The 22,490-nt window shown below is 47.4% G+C and overlaps 1 protein-coding gene across 1 annotated transcript in view; it reads left to right on the top strand.

The window, feature by feature from the left end:
* The window catches only part of LOC142297300 (coagulation factor X-like), a 65,709-nt gene that overhangs the window by 7,797 nt on the left and 35,422 nt on the right, over nt 1-22,490 (top strand). Inside the window, exon 2 of the mRNA XM_075341541.1 lies at nt 2,836-3,017. Coding sequence (XP_075197656.1) covers nt 2,836-3,017 — 182 coding nt within the window. The remainder of the gene's footprint in view (nt 1-2,835; nt 3,018-22,490) is intronic.

Below are 22,490 nucleotides of genomic sequence, written 5' to 3'. Positions count from 1 at the left end.
ACAAATGTTACTTTAGTATTTTCTTTGTTAAACTGATGAGTGACATGTAAAAATTGACTTAAATGTCATATGCATTATATCACAAACGTGAGTACACCCCTCAAATTTTTGTAAATATTTATTATATCTTTTTATGGGACAACACTGAAGGTATGACACTTTGACACAATGTAAAGTAGTCAATATAAAGCTTGTATAACAGTGTAATTTTGGTGCCCTCTGAATAACTCAACACACTGCCATTAATGTGTAAACCCCTAACAACAAAAGTGAGTACACCTGTAAGTGAAAATAGCATTGTGCCCAATTAGCCATTTTCCTGCACCAGTGGTATGTGATTCATTAGTGTTACAAGGTCTCAGGTGTGAATGGGGAGCAGGTGTGTTAAATTTGGTGTTATCACTCACACAGTAGCTCATACTGGTCACTGAAAGTTCAACATGACATTTAATGGCAAATCATTCTCTGAGGATCTGAAAAAAAGGAATTATTGCTCTATATAAAGATGGCCTAGGCCATATGAAGTTTGCCAAGACACTGAAACTGGGCTGCAGTACATCGGCCAAGACCATACAGCTGTTTAACAAAACTGGTTCCATTCAGAGCAGGCGTCACCATGGTAGACCAAAAAATCATATCCAGAAGTCGTGTTTTCAAAATAGATGTATGAGTGCTGCCGGCTGTGGCTGAGGGAACCATGAAGGCCAACATGTACTGTGACATACTGAATCAGAGCATGAAACCCTCTCTTCAGAAATTGGACTGCAGGGCAGTATTCCAACAAGAAAATGTCCCCAAACACACCTCCAAGATGGTCCCTGCCTTGCTAAAGAAACTGAGGGTAAAGGACCTGGACTGGCCAAGGATGTCTCCAGGCCTAAACCCTATTGAGCATCTGTGGGACATCCTAACAATGGAAGGTGGAGGCGTGCAAGGTCTCTAGCATCCACCAGCTCTGTGATGTCATCATGGAGGAAAGAAGAGGATCCAATGGCTCCTGTTAGGCTCTTGTGACCTCTATGCCCAAGAGCGTTAAGGCAGTATTTGAAAATAATTGTGGGCACACAAAATATTATCACTTTGGGCACAATTTAGCCATTTTCACTTAGGGGTATACTCCTTTTTGTTGGTAGCAGTTTAGATATTAATGGCTGTGTTTTGAGTCATTTAGAGAGCGAATCAAATTTACGCTATTGTACAAGCTGTACACTGACTACTTTACATTGTATCAAAGGGTCAGATCTTCAGTGTTGTACCATGAAAATATATAATAAAATATTTACAAAAATGTGAGGGATGTACTCACTTTTGTGATATTCTGTATGATGGGGTTCTCTGAATATCGATTGGCGGTTTTTAAGATTTATCTGATATAACTGTATATTCTTTAGGATGGCATGGGCATGCAAGTTGATCATTTAGCTCCAAACCATGGAGCTGAAGTTAGGCTTTCTTCCAGCCATTTTATTTGTTGCCCTAACCCATACATCTAAATACTCAAGAAAAGGTAATGTGGCTTGTTGGGGCTCCCCTAGCACTCATGCTACAGTTGGCCCCACTTGGCAACAGGATTTTCATTCTCAACATTGGGCACTTAAAATTAATTAAGAAAAAATGGCCACAGACTCAGTATATCAACAGAGCCATATTGAATCCCCATGGGAATGTAATTTGATTGATTGATTAATTAATTAATTAATTGATTGACATTGGGATGCTTCTGCAAATCACAAAGTATGTGATTGTGCTGTTATTGGTGTTGATACATAGTTTTGAACACCCTTTATGATACTCAAGAAGAAGTCATAGGATTAAGGTCTACAAAAGTATATAATAAAAAGACTGGAGGTGACCATTGATATTTTTCTCCTGTAAAATTTATTGTGGAGTTGAGAAAAAGTGTTTTTCATTTGTATTTTATATGGAATAGGCAACATTCACACTTATATTTTGACATTTCATTTGTCCATTCAATTTTTAGGCATAGATAAACGGAATTAACATTAAAAATGGATTGACTTGGATAACTGATGAAAGTGTAAGCAGAGGGACCATATTAATCATATGATTCATCTAGGTTCCCCTACTTGTGAGTTTTTAGAACAGATGAAAAAGTTGCGCAATTGTATTGTGTTCTAAAAACGGATACATAACGGAACTCAGACACACCCCATATTTATGAATGAAAGACCCCCTGATTCTGTGTATCAGTAAAGTAGATCCATTTTTTACATTAAGGGGTTGTCCACTACTCAGTCAACTCTTTCTCAATTGCTATACTCCCCACCCCCCTCCCCCCATAAAATAAAATCAGTCTATGCTCATGTATGGCGCCAGTGCTATTCCTGCGACATTTGCACCTGGTCTCCTGGAGCTTGCGTGACATTGTTATGCCACATGAGCTCTGCATCCAATGAGCAGCCACTTCACTTCCTTTGGAAGCAGCTGGCATCCAGAGGAAGTCAGAGAGCTGGATAAGGTCTCACCTCTTTTGGATTTCAGTTTCATCTGAAGAAAGTGAGAATTAAGAAGCCATTGGTTGGGTGCTGGCCCATTAAGCACAACAACATCACACAAACCCTGAAAGACCAGGTTTCAATGTAGGAAGGAGAAGGCATCGGGCCATGGAGGGCGCCGCACTCCTACAGCAGAAAGAGTCCATACGTATTGATCACTTCAGACGGGTTGTGTGGCACTTACTGTTCTCTTCAGGGTGGTGTCCATCACCCTGCAGCCGGTCCCCATCATAGATACAGTAGTGAAACACTTGACACAGGAGTACTTTTGACAACCATAACTTGAACGGTATTTTTTCCTTCTCCCCATTACATGCAGAAGCTGTTCTTCCGATCATGCGCAGTTCACCTTTCTGAAGCCGGGATGCATACACCCGTCTTCTGATCCACTCATGGAAATCATGTTATCACACCCACAGGGGTCTGATGACATGGAAAGAAGCCCTACTAGCTGGGGAACTTCAACTAGTCAAGGCCCTAATTTGCATACAAAGAACGCAGGTAATAAATGCTTTTTTTGCACATTGATTTTAGATAATGAGGTTATACAGGGCTGATAAGGAAAGGATATGCAAATCTGACTGCTGCTGGTTTGGATGGCATAAGGGACCTGACAAGTTGCCTTTGAATGGGCAAATATAGAAATTGAGAAAGGGTGGTCTGAGTAGTGGAAAACTCTTTTAAATCCATTTGTCTGTTCATAAAAATGGAATACACAAATGAAATGTCAAAAAACAAGTGGCTTAAAAACCTAGCAATATTTTGTGAAGCTGGAAGAGCACAACTTGCAATTTATAGACCCCTGTGAACTCAGTGACCCCTTTACATTTAATATATTACTATTCTCATATGTTAAAGACCTGGGTCTCTTCATTAGTGATGAGCGAGCGTGCTCGCCAGGGCAGGATTATAGGCGGGGCAGGCGGGGCTCCAGCCCAGGGGCCCCCACCAAAAGAGCTTCTAAGGGGGCCCCCACCATACTTGGCACTAGGCACCTGTCAGCATTTTTTTTCTTCACACCCTCTCCCCCTCTCCGTAAAGACAGTCTAATAAATCAGCTGTGTTTTCGGGGGGGGGGGGGGGGGTGTTGGAGCACCCGAGGGGGGGAGACAGGAGTGTGTAGGGATGGGGCAGTGTAATTTGTGTGTGTAGGGGGTGATGAGGGTTGTATTGTGTGTGGGGGGAGGGGTAATGGAGGGTGTATTGTGTGTGGGGGAGAGGTAATGAGGGGTGCATTGTATTGTGTGTGTGGGGAGGGGTGCATTGTATTGTGTGTGGGGGGGAAGGGTAATGGGGGGTGCATTGTATTGTGTGTGGAGGGAGGGGTAATGGGGGTGCATTGTATTGTGTGTGGAGGGGGGTAATGGGGATGCATTGTATTGTGTGTGTGGGGAGGGGTAATGGGGGGTGCATTGTATTGTGTGTGGGGGGAGGGGTAATGGGGGGTGCATTGTATTGTGTGGGGGGGGTAATGGGGGGTGCATTGTATTGTGTGTGGGGGAGGGGTAATGGGGGGTGAATTGTATTGTGTGTGTGTGTGTAGGAGGTGATGTGGGGTGCATTGTGTGTGTTTGTGTGTGTGTGTGTAGGGGGTGATGGGGGGTGCATTGTATTGTGTGTGTGTGTGTGTGTGTGTGAAGGGGGTGATAGAGGGTGCATTGTAGTGTGTGTGTGTGTGTGTGTGTGTGTGTGTAAGAAGCAGTACTGTGTGTGTATATATGAATTAGAGCAGTCTGTGCACCCCCCCAGAACTATATGGGTCCCCCAAAGCGCTATGTCACCCATCCCAGTAATGAGTACACCACCAGAGCTGTTTGCCACTCCAGTAACGTCTATGCCCCCTGCCCCTCCTGTAATGTATATATTGTAGCCACCAGCCCCTCCTGTGATGTATATACAGCAGTGCAGTCATGTGTGTTAGTGACAGCCATCGTGAAACACAGTCACATGTCCTGAAGTAGCTGGACGGAAACAAGCGGGAGAGGTGAGTGAGGCTGCTGGCGACTTCCCCATATTAATACCTGTAAGGGCTCATGCGCACGTAACTGCTGAATATTCTGCAGCGATTTGACAGCACATGTGCGAGTCAAATCGCTGCAGAAACACTGCAGAATGGATGCAGTTTTTCTGTACAAAAAAAGCCGATTTCATGCGCTATGGCTGCTGCCCCCGCCATAGACAGAGTGGGAGCTGCATCCATAGCGCATGGAATAATTGACATGCTCATTTTATGAACGCACAGATTTGGGTCCACATTTTAGCACCCAAATTGCTGCGTTCATAAAAGCAACGTGCTCACGTATCATGCACAATCTTCATAGATTGTATAGGGGACGCAGGACACATGCATTTACACTGCAGTGCTATACGCAGCGTAAATGCATGGAATTACGCACCGTGCGCATGAGCCCTAATGCGTCTGTGTCTGCATGTATGTCAGTGTATATGACTGTGCATATATTTGTCTGTTTATATGTATTTTTCTGAATTTGTCTTCAAATATGTATATGTACGTATGCCTGTATGTGTATGTGCGTGTCTGTGTGTGGATGGGGTCCACTGAGACTCTTTCAAACGGAGGCCACAAAAACCTGGAGCCGTCCCTGGCAGCCTTAACATTGGGATCAATAAAAAATATGTGACTAAAGCGGGCTTTTCACGCTACAATATATCTAACGATGTGTCGGAGGGGTCACGTCGTAAGTGACGCACATCCGGCATCGTTAGTGATATTGTAGTGTGTGACAGCTACGTGCGACCCTAATTGTGCGTTAAAACGTTGATCGCATACACGTCGTTCATTTTCTAAAAATTGAACGTCTGGTTGTTCATCGTTCTTGAGGTAGCACACGTCGCACCGTGTGACACCCCAGGAACGATGAACACAGCTTACCTGCGTCCCGCCGGCAATGCGGAAGGAAGGAGGTGGGCGGGATGTTTACGTCCCGCTCATCTCCGCCCCTCCGCTTCTATTGGCCGGCTGTGTGACGTCGCTGTGACGCAGAACGTCCCTCCCACTTTAGGAAGTGGATGTTCGCCGCCCACTGCGAGGTCATTTGGAAGGTAAGTGCGTGTGACGGGGGTTAATCGTTTGTGCGACACGGGCAACAAATTGCCTGTTCCGCACATACGATGGGGGCGTGTGCGATCGCATACGAGATCGCATATGTAATTGAAACGTGTAAAGCAGCCTTAACTCTACTTTCTGTGCATAAGTGACGGCTGTGAGTTTTCCTGGACTGTGTATTGTAGTACTGTAAATCTGAATGTGGCAGAACAGGATAAGATAAATGTTCATTGGATTTATATCTAAATGCTACAGTTCGTGCTCTACTGTTATGGCTAAAAATGTTAACGTTATGGGGCCCCCACCAGATTTTCTGCCCAGGGGCCCCCACCAACCTTAATCTGGCCCTGGTGCTCGCCGATGCTCGATACTCGATTGAGAATTGGGTTGCTCGGGTACGCTTGTTACTTGATTGAGTATCACAGGTGCTCAAGCACTCTTAAGGCTACTTTACACACTGCGATATTGGTCCCGATATCGCTAGTGTGCGTACCCGTCCCCATCTGTTGCGCGACATGGGCAAATCGCTGCCCGTGCCGCGCAACATCGCCCAGACCCATTACACATACTTACCTGCCCGGCGATGTCGCTGTGACCGGCGAACCGCCTCCTTTCTAAGGGGGCGGTCCGTGCGGCGTCACAGCGACGTCACTGAGCGGCCGCCCAATAGCAGCGGAGGGGCGGAGATGAGCAGGACGTAACATCCCGCCCACCTCCTTCCTTCCGCATAGCGGCCGGGAGGCAGGTAAGGAGAGCTTCCTCGTTCCTGCGGCGTCACACATGCAAAATCGCTCATCGGTGTCACACGCAGCAACATCGCTAATGAGGCTGGATGTGCATCACAAATTCCGTGACCCCAACGACTCCGCATTAGCGATGTCGCAGCGTGTAAAGCCCCCTTTAGACAACCAATCTACATGTGGGGCTTGCCTGCCATACACAGTAATGCCGTAGCCATGTTGGCTTCTGGCATTAATGTGGATTGTCCAGCTGTATTGCGACATCTATAAGTCACACTCTTCTCTCCAAGCAGTTCAGGGAGAGTTGATCTAGGAGGGAGAGCTTAGGTTACAGCAGGCATAAGGGCAGTGTTTAATTGGTATTGCAGCAATTATATACTGCTGCTGCAAATTTAAAAGAAAAATCCTTTCCAAGGCTATATACTGTCCGTTCTCTAGTAAATCTGCAACCTGGAGAAAGGATATTTTTGGATTAGAGGCATGTGGGCAGGGATTATTGCCTTAGGATATGTGTACATGATGAGCGTTTGCTCAGGCTTTCACACATGAATCCTGCACCTCCACTCACTTGTGTTTTATGATGTGTTTTTTTTTGCCACAATAAAGCTGGTTGAAAGGCAGGAAGCAAAAGAAACCGGAGGTTGAGCAAAGCAAAGTAATGTCTCACCCCCCTACATATTGTACACTTGCACCATTTAGTGCCTTTCATGTGGCACAAAAGGGTGTTTATAGCCTTGTTTAACCTAATAAATAATTTTAAAAACTGAAGTGGGGTCCTTCCTATTTCTGATAACCAACCAACGTAAAGCAGAGAGCTGCGTGCTGATATTATCAGGCTAGGAAGGTCCATAGTTATTGGGCCTTTCCAAGCCTAAACATACCAGCCCGCAGCCGACCCAGAAGTGGTGCATCATATAGGATGCGCCCATTCTGGTGCTTCACCTCTGCTCTTACCAATTGTCCTGGTGCACTTTCAATTAGGGTAATGGTTTATGGGATTGATGTCAGATGGAATTGTCAGCTGACCTCAAACCCTGATGTTAGTGATGGAAAGGTGTCTATCAGACACCCCCATTACCAACCCACTAAGTAAAAAGAAACAAAAGACATACAAACAAATTTTTTATTTAAAAAAAACACCCTCCAAAAGTTTGGACACACCTTTTCATTCAAAGAATTTTCTTTATTTTCATGACTCTGAACGTTGTAGATTCACATTGAAGGCATCAAAACTATGAATTAACACATGTGGAATGAAATACTTAACAAAAAAGTGTGAAACAACCGATAATATTTCTTATATTCTAGGTTCTTCAAAGTAGCCACCTTTTGCTCTGATTACTGCTTTGCACAATCTTGGCATTCTTTTGATGAGCTTCAAGAGGTAGTCACCGGAAATGGTCTTCCAACAGTCTTGAATACATTCCCAGAGATGCTTAGCACTTGTTGGCTCTTTTGCCTTCACTCTGCGGACCAGCTCACCCCAAACCATCTCGATTAGGTTAATGTCTAGTGACTGTGGAGGCCAGGTCATCTGGCGTAGCACCCCATCACTCTCCTTTTTAGTCAACTAGCCCTTACACAGCCTGGAGGTGTGTTTGGGGTCATTGTCCTGTTGAAAAATAAATGATGGTCCAACTAAACGCAAACCAGATGGAATAGCATGCCGCTGCAAGATGCTGTGGTAGCAATGCTTGTTCAGTTTGCCTTCAATTTTGAATAATTCCCCAACAGTGTCACCCGCAAAACACCCCCACACCATCACACCTCCTCCTCCATGCTTCACGGTGGGAACCAGGCATGTAGAGTCCATTCGTTCACCTTTTCTACGTCACACAAAGACATGGTGGTTGGATCCAAAGATCTCAAATTTGGACTCATCAGAAAAAAGCACAGATTTCCACTGGTCTAATGTCCATTCCTTGTGTTCTTTAGCCCAAACAAGTCTCTTCTGCTTGTTGCCTGTCTTTAGCAGTGGTTTCCTAGCAGCTATTTCACCAAGAAGGCCTGCTGCACAAAGTCTCCTCTTAACAGTTGTTCTAGAGATGTGTCTGCTGCTTGAACTCTGTGTGGCATTGACCTGGTCTCTAATCTGAGCTGCTGTTAACCTGCGATTTCTGAGGCTGGTGACTTGGATAAACTTATCCTCCGCAGCAGAGGTGACTCTTGGTCTTCCTTTCCTGGGGCGGTCCTCATGTGAGCCAGTTTCTTTGTAGCGTTTGATGGTTTTTGCCACTGCACTTGGGGACACTTTCAACGTTTTCCCAATTTTTCTGACTGGCTGACCTTAATTTCTTAAAGTAATGATGGCCACTCGTTTTTCTTTACTTAGCTGCTTTTTTCTTGCCATAATACAAAATCTAACAGTCTATTCAGTAGGACTATCAGCTGTGTTTCCACCAGACTTCTGCACAATACAACTGATGGTCCCAACTCCATTTATAAGGCAAGAAATTCCACTTATTAAACCTGACAGGGCACACCTGTAAAGTGAAAACTATTTTCGGTGACTACCTCTTGAAGCTCATCAAAGCAATGCCAAGAGTGTGCAAACCAGTAATCAAAGCAAAAGGTGGCTACTTTGAAGAACCTAGAATATAAGACATATTTTCAGTTGTTTCACAATTTGTTGTTAAGTATTTAGTTCCAAATGTGTTAATTCATAGTTTTGATTCCTTCAATGTGAATCTACCATTTTCAGAGTTATGAAAATAAAGAAAACTTTTTGAATGAGAAGGTGTGTCCAAACTTTTGGTCTGTACTGTATATTGCACTGCAGTCGTCGCATAACGTGAGTGCAGTGCGATGTTTTACACACACCCATTGGCTTGTTTGGGGGTGCGTGAGCTGAGACTCGCTGCAAAATGCAGCATGCTGCGATTGCACCGAGAGCACGATTCGTGTTGAGAAATAAAAGGCAAGAGGATACTGCCTCATTGATTAACACAGGTGCGAGTGTGATCCGATGTTTTATCGGATCGCACTCGCACATGAAAATCGCAAGTGGAAAAGAGGTCTGAGAATGACACTTCATAGGTCACTCCCGGTCAGGCTGCGATCTTCAATACCCAGCAACTTTGATGAGCGGTGATGACGTCAATACCGTTATCGCTCATCACTGCCCTTGCTGGGTTACTTGGAGGCCCGCACGAGACCTGGAATGTCTCACGAGCGTCGAAGCCACTAACTCAGTGATGTCACCACTCATCAGCCATTCCTGGATTTGTGCTGCCCTGTGTGTAACTGTTGAGAGCAGTGATGAACAGTAACATTACTAACATCATCAGCGCTCATCACAGATCCCGGGGACGTCGTGGGAATGCGAATGAACTACTCCGGAGCTGCACGGGGAATGACGGGTGGTTAATAATTACTTTGTAAATAAGGGACAGTCTCTTGTTTGTATTTCTTTACCTCTCTTTTTTTTAATTTCTTTTAGATTCCCATTTGTGGACTATGTCAGATTTTGTGCAGTATTTCGGATCTGCGTGACTTTTTTTTAATAAATTGGTAAACAAGAGCAAGAATTGGAGAGTGTTTTATAATTCAAAATATTTTTGTGTGTTTTATTATATTTTTACTCACTGGTTAGTCATGGGAGTGTCTGATAGACGCCTCTCCATTACTAACACCAGACAGCTGACAGCAATCCCATAAACCATTACCCCGATTGCCACCGCACCTGGGCAATTGGTAAGATGCTAAGTGTGAGATTTGATGCATCTAATTTGATGTGCCACTTTTGGGGTGGTTGTGGAATGGTATTTTTGGACCAGTAACCATGGACCTTCCCAGCCTGACAATACCAGCCAACAGCTGTCTGCTTTACCTTGATTGGTTATCAAAAATAAGAGGGACGCCACGCTATTTAAAAAAAAAAAAAAAAAACAAAAGCAAAAAACCCCAATGTATTTATTAGGCTAAACAAACTAAAATCACTCTTTAGTGCCACATGAAAGTCACTAAAGAGTGCAAGTGTACAATATGTAGGGGGGCAGGACATTACTTTGCTTTGGTCAACCTCTTGTTTCTTCTGCTTCCTGTCTTTCATCCAACTGCAATGAGACAAAAACACATGCAAAAACACGTCAAAACCACAAGTGAGTGGAGGTGCACGATTCATGTGGAATTTCAGTTGCTTGAAAGCCTGAACAAACACTGATCGTGTGCACATATCCTCAGGGGGTGGAGGAGGCGTGTTTTTTTTTTCTTTTTCATTTTGGCTTATATAAAAGTTATTAAACAGGAAAGGATGTTGCCTAACATTTCTTCCTGTAAAATACATTTTATCTTCAGTTTTGTTTGTTTTATTGTCACTCCGTGAAAGTGGAGTAAAGGCTACTTTACACACTGCGATATCGGTCCCGATATCGCTAGTGTGGGTACCCGCCCCCATCTGTTGCGCGACACGGACAAATCGCTGCCCGTGCCGCACAACATCGCGCAGACCCGTCACACATACTTACCTGCCCGGCGACGTCGCTGTGACCGGCGAACCGCCTCCTTTCTAAGGGGGCGGTCCGTGCGGCGTCACAGCGACGTCACGGAGCGGCCGCCCAATAGCAGCGGAGGGGCGGAGATGAGCGGGACGTAACATCCCGCCCACCTCCTTCCTAGAACGGCAATGGGCGTAGCAACCACCACTTATCAAATTCATGACGTGCGGTGTTTCCTACTCCACAGATCTTACGCCAGCAGAGTTAGGAGTTGGATTTGTTGGCAAGGCGCACATGAAGGTGCATGCCGCTCGTCCTACACTCTTGATTCAGGATTCATGAATCAGGAGAATCTGACCCGAGGACATTTCCTCATAAAGACCAGAGTGAATGAAGCCGGTCTTGTTGAATTGGGATATATATATATATATATATATATATATACACATATAAATATAAATTATATATATACAGTATATATATATATATATATATATATACTAGAAGGTGGCCCGATTCTACGCATCGGGTATACTAGAATTTATTGTGTAGTTAATGTATGATTTTGGTTATATATATCGATGTTGTTGTGTGTAGTTGCCAGTGTTTGTGTAGGGCGCTGTAAATGTTCTGGGTGTTGTCTGGGTGTGGGGTGTGTGAGAGCGGTGCTGTATGTGTGTTGCGTTGTGTGTGTTGCGTTGTTTGTGGAGCACTGTGCGTCTGCAGTGTTGTCTGTGTGTGGTGCTGTGTGTGTTGCGCGGGTTGTGTGGGTGTGGAGTGCATGTGTGTGTTTTGGGGGAGGTATGTTTTGTGCAGTGTGTGTGTTGCGCGGTATGTGCGTATATTTGTGTATGCCGCGGTGTTTGTGTGTTGGGTGTTGTGTGTGTGCGGCGTTGTCTGTGTGTGGGTGTCTGTGTAGGGCAGTGTTTGTGGTTCCCAGTGTGTGTGTGGTGTGTTGTGCGGTGCGCGTGTGGCGCTGTGTGTGTGTTTTGGGGGGAGGTGTGCAACCCCATCGTGCTCCATCCCCCATGCTGCGCACCCCCCATCGTGCTCCATCCCCCATGCTGCGCACCCCCATCGTGCTCCATCCCCCATGCTGCGCACCCCCCATCGTGCTCAATCCCCCATGCTGCGCACTCCCAAACGTGCTCCATCCCCCATGCTGCGCACTCCCATCGTGCTCCATCCCCCATGCTGCGCACTCCCATCGTGCTCCATCCCCCATGCTGCGCACCCCTATCGTACTCCATCCCACATGCTGCGCACCCCCCATTGTGCTCCATCCCCCATGCTGCGCACACCCCATCGTGCTCCATCCCCCATGCTGTGCACCCCCCATTGTGCTCCATCCCCCATGCTGCGCACCCCTCATCGTGCTCCATCCCCCATGCTGTGCACTCCCCATCGTGCTCCATCCTCCATGCTGCGCACTCCCCATCGTGCTCCATCCCCCATGCTGCGCACTCCCCATCGTGCTCCATCCCCCATGCTGCGCACCCCCCATCGTGCTCCATCTCCCATGCTGCGCACCCCCATTGTGCTCCATCCCCCATGCTGCGCACCCCCCATCGTGCTCCATCTCCCATGCTGCGCACTCCCCATTGTGCTCCATCCTCCATGCTGCGCACTCCCCATCGTGCTCCATCCCCATGCTGCGCACTCCCCATCGTGCTCCATCCCCCATGCTGCGCACCCCCCCATCGTGCTCCATCTCCCATGCTGCGCACTCCCCATCGTGCTCCATCCTCCATGCTGCGCACCCCCTATGCTGCGCACCCCCCATCGTACTCCATCCCCCATGCTGCGCACCCCCCATCGTGCTCCATCCTCCATGCTGCGCACCCCCCATGCTGCGCACCCCCCCATCGTACTCCATCCCCCATGCTGCGCACCCCCCATCGTGCTCCATCCCCCATGCTGCGCACCCCCCATCGTGCTCCATCCCCCATGCTGCGCACCCCCCATCGTGCTCCATCCCCCATGCTGCGCACCCCCATCGTGCTCCATCCTCCATGCTGCGCACCCCCCATCATACTCCATCCCCCATGCTGCGCACCCCCCATCGTGCTCCATCCCCCATGCTGCGCACCCCCCATCATGCTCCATCCTCCATGCTGCACACCCCCCATCATACTCCATCCCCCATGCTGCGCACCCCCCATCGTGCTCCATCCCCCATGCTGCGCACCCCCCATCGTGCTCCATCCCCCATGCTGCGCACCCCCCATCATGATCCATCCCCCATGCTGCGCACCCCCCATCGTGCTCCATCCCCCATGCTGCGCACTCCCCATCGTGCTCCGCGGTCACACATCAGATAGTATACACGCACACATCTGATCGCATACATTCACACCCCACTTCTCCCTATGCCCTCCGGTGGCCGGTCCCAGCAGCTGTGCTGCACGCCGTGCTCCTCTGCCTGCTGCCAACACTCACAGATCCGATCGCATACACTCACATATCAGAACACACGCACACATCCGATCGCATACACGCACACATCCGATCGCATACACGCACACACACACACACACACACACACACTGACGATATCGCACATACGTGCTCACACGCTCACAACATCCGGCGATACCACATGCTTCCGGCCATGTGATCCTCCGGCAGGTCCTGGAAGGTCACTGCACGCACAGTATCGCCGCCAAGAAGTAAGCGATATCACTGGATGTTGTGAGTGAGTGAGTGTGATCTGATGTGTGTGTGTCTGTTCTTATGTGTGTGCGTTTGTGTGTGTTCCGCCACTGCAGGACCTTGATGCGCTCACCTTTTCCCGGTCGGCGTCTGGTGAGTATGACTGCGGGGTCTTCTTTCTTCTGTCTTCTCTCTTCTGGGGGTGCCCACTGCCTATAATGAAGTGTCTTGCAGTGTCTTTAACTCATTCACCGCTGCATGACGCTTCATTATTGACCGCAGCGTATGCCGGCTCCCTGCACATGTTTTTCCCGGGAGCTGGTGTTCGCTGGTAACCATGATACACATCGGATAACTAAGGGAAGCGCTTCCTATAGTTATGCGATGTGTATCATGGTTACCAGTGTACACCGGCTCCGTCACGATCCCAGCATCACAAGGTTATGTCCGCCGGGGGCGGGGCTGAGTGTACCAACGTGTGGCGGGGGCGAGCGGGCGAGGCGTCAGCGTATGCCGGCTCCCTGCACATGTGTACCGGGAGCCGGTGTACGCTGGAGCGGGTGAAACGTGCGGAGGGCCGGGGCGAGCGGCTAATCCATGCGGGGGGCGGGGCCAGGCCGAGGCGAGCGGCCAATCCGTCGGGGGGGGGGGCCAGGCCGAGCCCAGCGGCCAATCCGACAGTTGTCACGCTAACGACACTGTCACGGTGACACAATTTTGGAGCAAGACAGACAGACAGACAGAATAAGGCAATTATATATATATATATATATATATATATATATATATGTGTATATAAATAAATATATATATGTATATATATATATATATGTATATGATATTTTATTATAAAACCAAACAGTGAGCAAGTACAATAATGATGTCGTAAATTGTTTTCCACAGTCCAACATGATGACACCACTACTGGGTGTTACACTGTTGCTGCTGACTACCTCATCTTGTCAATCAGGTACATAAAAATATTTAAAAAAAATACATCCAGATTTACTATTTATATTTTAATTTCGTGCTATAAGCTACATGTCAATAATTCATTGCTTTATTGTTTCAGCAAGAAAAGTTATAAAATAATGAAAAACAAAGTCAAACTTTCCTATCTGTCCGCCATCTGGGAAATGCAGTTTTTGGTGTTTTTATAATTTTTAAAAGAACTGAAGTCCTCAGTGGTTGATACCTTTTAATGGCTAACTGAAAAGATGGTAATAATAGCAGCTTTCCAGACTACTCAGGTCTCTTCATCAGGCATGGTATAACACAAAATCTGAAGAGTCACATATTTATACACAACAGGACTTAGAATAGTGCAGTAAAAAAAAACAAAAAAACAAGTTATATGAAACAGAACTATCTCTATGGCAGGGGAGCAAACTGTTGTGGCCATAAATATTGCTGCAGTTCAGTGTGAAAGTTTTATTGTCCTCTGATTAGGGTCTGGTCCAGGGCTGTGATGCGCTCGGATGGTCTGAGGAGCACATCTCTTAACTGATGTAAAAAGACATAAATCCGTAGTCTCCTATGATGCTGTGGTCATGAACATGGACATGAAATTGCTGGTATTGAAAGGGAATTTCAAGTCACAGAGAGACACTGAACTGCAGCAATATTTATGGCCAAAACAGTTTGCCCCCCTGCCATAGTGATAGTTCTGTTTCATATAACTTGTTTTGTTTTTTTTTACTGCACTATTCTATGTACTGTTGTATATAAATATGTGACTCTTCAGATTTTGTGTTATACAGAGCCTGATGAAGAGACCTGAGTAGTCTGGAAAGCTGCTATTATTACCATCTTTTCAGTTAGCCATTAAAAGGTATCAACCACTGAGGACTTCAGTTCTTTTAAACAATTTTTTATCTCTACTGGCTAACACGGTGCAAAGATATATTTTACCTTTAAAAGGCATAAAGTTAAAGATGACACATTTCCTTTGTATTTTACGAGAAAAAAAAAATCATCTTTTACATTTCTAAATGATCAAAAAAGGAAGATGTGCTGATGTAAAAGTTTGGGCACCCTGCATGATTAGTACCTAGTTTCACTCCCGTTGGCAAGTATCACGGCTTGTAAATGTTTTTTTAGCCACCCAAGAGTCTTTCAATTCTTGTTTGAGGGATTTCATCATTTGTTCCTTGGAAAAGTCCTCCATTTCTGTGAGGTTCCTGGGTTGTCTTGCATGCACTGCTCTTTTGCGGTCTAGCCACAGATTTTCAATGATGTTCAGATCAGGGGACTGTGAGGGCCATTGTAAAACATTCAGCTTGTGGTTTTTGAGATAGCCTATTGTGGAATTTGATGTGTGTTTAGGATCATTATCCATTTGAAGAAGACATCCTCTTTTCAACCTCAGCTTTTTACAGATGATGTTATCTTTGCATGAAGAATTAGTTGAAATTTCATTGAATGCATTCCTCCTTTTACCCGTAAATTGTTCCCATGAAATTGGCTACAACACAACCGGAAAGCATGATTGATCCACCCCATGCTTAATGGGGGGTATATGTTCTCTTCCTGAAATTTTGTGCCCTTTTTTTTTTCCACACATACCTTTGATCACAGTGGCCAAGCAGTTCTATTTTAACCTCATCAGTCCACAGGACTTGTTTCCAAAATGCATCAGACTTTTTTAGATGTTCTTTTGCATACTACTGACTCAATTTTATGGTGAGGACACAGGAGAGGTTTTCCTCTGATGACTTTTCCATGAAGGCCATATTTGTGCATGTGCCTCTGAACAGTAGAGCAATGTACCACAATTCCAGAGTCTGCTAAATCTTCCGGAAGGTCTTTTGCAAACAAGCAGGGGTTCTGATTTGCCTCTCTAGCAATCCTACGAGCAGCTCTCACAGAAATTTTGCTTGGTTTTCCAGATCTTATCTTGACCTTCACTGTTCCTGTTAACTTCCATTTCTTAATTACATTTTGAACTAAAGAAAGGGCAACTTGAAAATGCTTTGCCATCTTTTTATATCATTCTCCTGCTTTGTGGGCCTCCACCATTTTCCTTTTCAGAGTGCTAGGCAGCTGTTGTTTTTGGCACAAGATTAGAGGAGGCTGGGTTTTTATAATCTGTGAAATTTGCATCATCTGGCCTATCTAAAAGATAATAATGAACAAGCCATAATGCTAAGAGGTTAATTAATGTCTGAAATCTTGGTCAAAGTTATCTGAGCACAGATCTCCAAGGGTGTCCAAACTTTTGCCCATTTTCTGTTTTCTAATTTTTAAAATGTAAAAGATTCAAACATTTTTTTACCTAAAATACAAAGGAAATATGTCATCTTTATGCCTTTTAGAGATGATTTCAACTTCAATTTGCTTAACTGTTCACAATAACAGTTATTTTGACCAAGGTGCCCAAACATTTGCATTCCAGTGTAATGACATCAACCAACTGTACCCAATGTTAGATCTTAAGGTAATCATAATTGAGCATGTCTTGAACCTTGATTTACTAGGTGAAAAAAATCCTCGTTCTGCTGGGAGTTGCTGACATGGTCATCATAGGTTATTGTATTGACAATTTAAGGAAAGTTAGCAGTTAGGAACATGGCCAAGTTTGAATGGGAACCTTGCTATCCAAAAATGAGAAGAACCTTTAGAACCTGCATGCTCAATGTGGGATACATATCTGCTTTGTGCGTAGCCATAATAGAGCTGCATGGAGCCTTTGTTATACAACTGTATGCCATTATTTCATGCAGACCTTGTTGAACGCTATACAGTGATTAGCAAAAGGGTAGCAATGTTTTGAACTTTTGATTTTCAGCCTCCATATCTCACCATCCACTACAGCTTTGAGCATGAGATTGCCACTACAGCTTTGGGCATGATTGTAGACAATCATCTTGTCTATCTCATATATAAATTTGACTTGGGGGGGCGTGTCCTGACATGGAAGCGTGAGGACGCTGGATCCCAGAGCTCCTGCGCCCACAGCCTAAATCTACTAAATCCTGCAGCCCCCACTTACCCGGGATGGCCCCCAAGAAGAGACCGGGGGTAGCGCCCGCTTCTGCCTCCCCGGTGACGAGCCAGAGACTCCAGGGGAGCCTCACGAAGTTTCTGACGGCGCCGGGCTCTGAACCTCCGCAGGCGGCCCGAAGCAAGATGGCGCCGGCGGGCGCTCGGCGTCCTCCAGCGGGGGATTCCCCAGGTGCCGCTCGGCATTCTCCCACAGCCTGTGCAGCAGAGCAGGGGACCAGCGGTGCAGAGAAACGGAGGTCGGAGGCGGCGGTGGCACTGGACGGAGCGGGCCCAGGTACAGAGGACTGGAGGAGGGGGGAGGCTGCTCAGCCTGCCTCGCAGTACGCTGCTGTGGATAGGGGGGGGGCCCTGAGGGGATCACCAGACCCGGGGATACCGGCCATGCTCTGCACACAGGAGACCCCCCCGCCCACGGGGCACACAGAACCTCAGGTGATACCAAACAGTATGCATGCTGGCCCCCCACAGGGGGACATACAAGCCCTGAGAGAGCTCATTTTGGCCCTCCCCAGCAAGAAAGATCTGGAGGATGTTGTGGCTAGAATTGAATCCTCCCAGCAGATGGCGCTGTCTGCCCTGAGGGAGGAAATGGTGGTACTGGAGGACAGAATTGAAGCCACAGAGCAGGCTCAGGAGTCCCTGGAGAGCAGAATGGAGAGGATTGAGAGAGACTGTGAGTCATCCAATGCCCGCATCAGAGACCTTGCCCTGCTCTTGGATGATCAAGAGAACAGGGGCAGAAGAAATAATATCAGACTGAAGGGTATACCGGAGGACTGGCCCCAGGAACTCCTGCGTACTAAAGTCTTAAACATCTTCAACCGGGTCACTGATCGCCCATTGGAGGCTACCTACCTCTTCGACAGAATTCACAGAGTCGCAAGGACGTGCCCTAGATCTGCCCCCTCCTCTAGAGATGTACTATGTCGTTTGCACTATTATGGGGACAGAGAAAGGATCCTACAGGGAGCTTGGTCATACGGACCGGTGGAGATGGATGGGGCCATGGTGAAGTTATTCCCTGATGTCTCCGGCCGCACGCTATATATGAGACGCCTGCTTCATCCTCTCCTGCTCGGCATCAAAGAAGTAAACGCTTCATATAGATGGGGCCATCCCTTCCATTTGATAGTACGCAAGGGGGACTCCGTGTTTTTGCTGAGGAGGCACTCAGAGCTTCCTGATCTTTTTGCATTCCTGGGAATACCAGACTGCTCAATTCCGGACTGGTTGGAGTGGGAACCCCAGGCACCCTCGAGGCCGCGGAGGAGGAAGGGAGGCACCCGTTCTGCTCAAAGCGGCGATCCTTGAGGGGTTTGGCATGTACCGGATGCTGCCGGGAGGAAGGAGTGGTCCAAGATGTGAGACGAAGGTGCTTTTGATGAGAGGCGGAGTCAAAGTACGGGGAGCTGGGAGGCTCTCTCTTGTCTCTACGACTCCTGAGCAGGAGCCCTGGCCTTGGGCTAGTTTTTTCTGGACATAGTATACTGTCTAAAGTTTTTGAAAATTCTATTTCTTTGGCAATGTCTAGTTTAAGATTGGGGGGGGGGGTGGGGGGGGATGTTTTTCTTTACCGCGTTCATCCTGGGTGGTGGGGTGTGTGGGTGGTTAATCGGCTGACCCTTCCTCTCCGTCGGGGAGAGGGGTCATTTAGTGCTAATAAGAGGGGCGCGGGTCTGCGCTCTGGCCGCATGTCAGTTCTTGTCCCTATCTTTTTCTTAGTAGTCCCTGGGCTGGTCCCTGGTGCTGCGAGCGGCAGTCTCGCTGCTTTTCCTCTTTCTTGTTCTCTCCTCTGAACTTCTTGCCTCTTTCTCTTCCCCCTGCTAAAGGGTCTCAGCTACTTCCCTCTTTGTCAATACTTTTTCTACCCCTCCTCTCTTTTTACCAGCTTTCCCTCTCTTCCTTTTTTTTTTTTTTTTTTTTTTCTCCCCCCTTCCCCTCTTTTCTCTTGGTTTGCTCCTCTAGGACCTCGCGACAGAAAATGGCAAAACAGAGGCAGGCCGAACTGCGGGTGGGCTCACTGAATGTCAAGGGCCTTCATAGCCCGGAGAAACGGTCTATCCTGCTGAACCTTCTTTGGAGAAACCGAATCCAGGTAGCCTTCCTCCAGGAGACACATTACTGTGAAGCTAAGCCTTACAGACTCTCGGACAGAAGGTACCCCATTGTGCACCACTCACCCTCCCCTGATCCTAGATCTAGGGGAACGAGCATCCTCATGTCCAGCACGCTCCCGTGGGAATTGTTAGACTCTCAGACAGACGACCTGGGTAGACTTATGATGCTCAAGGGACGCATAGCTACTCAGATATTCACATTTGTGGCAGTATACTTGCCTAATGTGGGCCAATGTCCCACCTTGTTGCGGTACCTTGAGAAGATAGAGGAATTCTCGGAGGGCACTCTGGTTCTCGGGGGTGACTTTAACGTAGTTTTGGAACCGTTGAGAGACAGTTCAAAAGGGGTGTCCGGTATGCCACACATGACGCTGCGCCGGATGAGACGGGGATTACATGACCACCAACTGATAGACACTTGGCGATTGCTGCACCCATCAGACAAAGACTTTTCATTTTATTCTGCAGCGCACGACTGCTATTCTAGGTTGGACCTCTTTTTTATTAAACATGGGGACCTACACTCTCTGGTGGATGCGTCAATTGAGTGCATATCTTTTTCTGATCACGCACTGATCACGGTCACTCTGTCCCTTGAATGTCCCATCGGGAGGCAGGGTCAGTGGCTATTGAACACCTCGCTACTCAATGAGCCGGTGACAATGCAAGAAATAAGGGAGGCCCTGAAGGAATACTTTGATTGTAGTGGGGGGGAGGGGATGTCCCCCAACATTGTGTGGGAAGCTCACAAATGTGTCGTGAGGGGATTATTCATTAAACATGGGGCCCGTCTGAAAAGGGAACGGGAAGCTGAGGTTACATCTCTACTAGCAGACATAAGGGAGTTGGAAGCAGTACATAAGGGGTCTCTGGGAGGGAACGTGGGCGCCAATCTGGCCAGGAAGAGGGAGGAACTCAGGTCCTTGCTATATCAAAAGGCCAAGGGAGTGCTAGCTAAATGCAGGCGGCATTTCTATGAATATGGCAATAAAAGTGGCAGGACCCTGGCTAGAGCCCTCCGGATCCAGAGGGCGAGGGGCTATGTTCCTAGAGTGCACGTGTCTGGCGACAGGTGGGCCACTCTTCCGAAAGACATTGCCTCCGCCTTTAAAGACTTTTACGCCTCTCTCTACTCAATAGATGGGGGGCGGTCGGAGAGGGCCAGGACGGAACTACGGCAGCGCATCCAGAAGTACATTTCTAACTCCGGGTTGAAACACCTTAAACCGGAGGATGCGGAAGCCCTGGAAAGACCCATCTCAGAGGAGGAGTACTGGGCTGCAATTAAAAATTCCCCCACTGGTAAGGCCCCTGGTCCGGATGGCTTCCCCCTGCTTTACTACAAAAAGATGGGCTCCATGCTGCTTCCCCCATTTCTCTCGGCCTTTAACAATATCTCACTCTCTGAAAAAGTCCACTTGCCGAGAGACTCTCTGGCCGCTAATATAGTAGTCATCCCTAAAGAGGGTAAAGACCCTACCTCTTGTTCTAGTTACCGACCCATCTCCCTCCTCAACACAGACTTGAAGCTCTTCACCAGAATATTATCAGAGAGACTCTCTCCATTGCTGGGGGAGATTGTCCACCCTGACCAGGCTGGGTTCATGGTGGGAAGGGAAGCGAGGGACAACACCACTAAGGCGCTGAACTTAATCCACAGGGCTAATTCGGAAGGGTTGCCCCTGATGCTCTTGTCGACCGACGCAGAAAAAGCATTCGACAGAGTCAATTGGATATTCATGGAGGAGGTTCTGCGGGAGGTGGGGTTGGGGAGGATGATGCTCAGGTGGATTTGCTCTCTGTATAGCAATCCCTCTGCTGTGGTCAGGGTGAACGGTCTCCTTTCAGATAGATTTTCCATTCTTAACGGCACAAGGCAGGGATGTCCCCTCTCACCCCTGATCTTTATCCTGACCCTGGAACCCCTGCTTTGCCGAATTAGAGGTAACATTGACATTTCCGGCCCTATAGTTGCGGGTTCCACCTACAAAATCGCGGCGTACGCGGATGATTTACTTTTCTTTATTACTAACCCTCGGGTCTCCCTGCCCAATTTACTGAGAGAGCTGGAAACATACTCCTCTCTTTCTAATTTTAGAATTAACATGTCAAAATCAGAGGCTATGAATGTATCTCTCCCCCAAGATCTTGTTATTGCGCTTCAATCTGCGTTCGGGTTTAAGTGGGCTAATCACTCTCTGAGGTATCTGGGGGTCCAGCTGGCAGCGGAAAATAGCCAACTTTTTAAGCTGAACTATCTCCCTCTCCTGCAGTCCATTAGAACAGACTGCGCAAACTGGGCGAGGGGTCTTTTCACATGGTTTGGGAGGTGTGCAATATTGAAGATGAACATATTACCACGGCTTCTTTATCTCTTCCAGGCCCTGCCAATTAAGATCCCGAGCTCTTTTTTTAAGGAATTGGCCTCACTATATACTAAATTTATCTGGGCAAATAAGCCGGCGAGGCTTTCCCGTTCCCTACTGTGCAGACCTAAGCGTAGGGGGGGGCTGGGAATACCTGATATGAAAAAATATTACTGGGCCACACATATGGTCAGGGTTCTGGATTGGTGCCGTCACTCTAGGATGAAACCATGGGTCGCCCTGGAACAGAGCTTCTCGGAGGTACATTTACCGGCCATGCCTTGGGTCGGGAGCTTATTCCCGGCCTCTGTGAGATCTCATCCCACCATTGGCGCTACTCTGGAATGCTGTTCGAGGGGAGAGGTTCGGCGCCTCCTCCTGCCGTTGCCTTCTCCCATGTCACCAATTATAGGAGATCCGGATTTCCGTCCCGGCCTCTCGGACCCAGTTTTTCGGAGCTGGGTACAGGGGGGCAGATTCAGAGCTTACCAGATGGGAGGAGAGGGTGACTGGCTATCTCTTTCGGATATTTGTGGTCTCCTGCCGCCGGACCCCTTGGGGAGATGGAGGGCCATGCAGTTGAGACACTTC

Source organism: Anomaloglossus baeobatrachus, chromosome 3 (assembly GCF_048569485.1).
Source record: "Anomaloglossus baeobatrachus isolate aAnoBae1 chromosome 3, aAnoBae1.hap1, whole genome shotgun sequence".
NCBI classification, from domain to species: Eukaryota; Metazoa; Chordata; class Amphibia; order Anura; family Aromobatidae; genus Anomaloglossus; species Anomaloglossus baeobatrachus.
The sequence above is the reverse complement of the archived record's forward strand: the minus strand, read 5'-3'. Positions and strand labels throughout refer to the sequence as shown.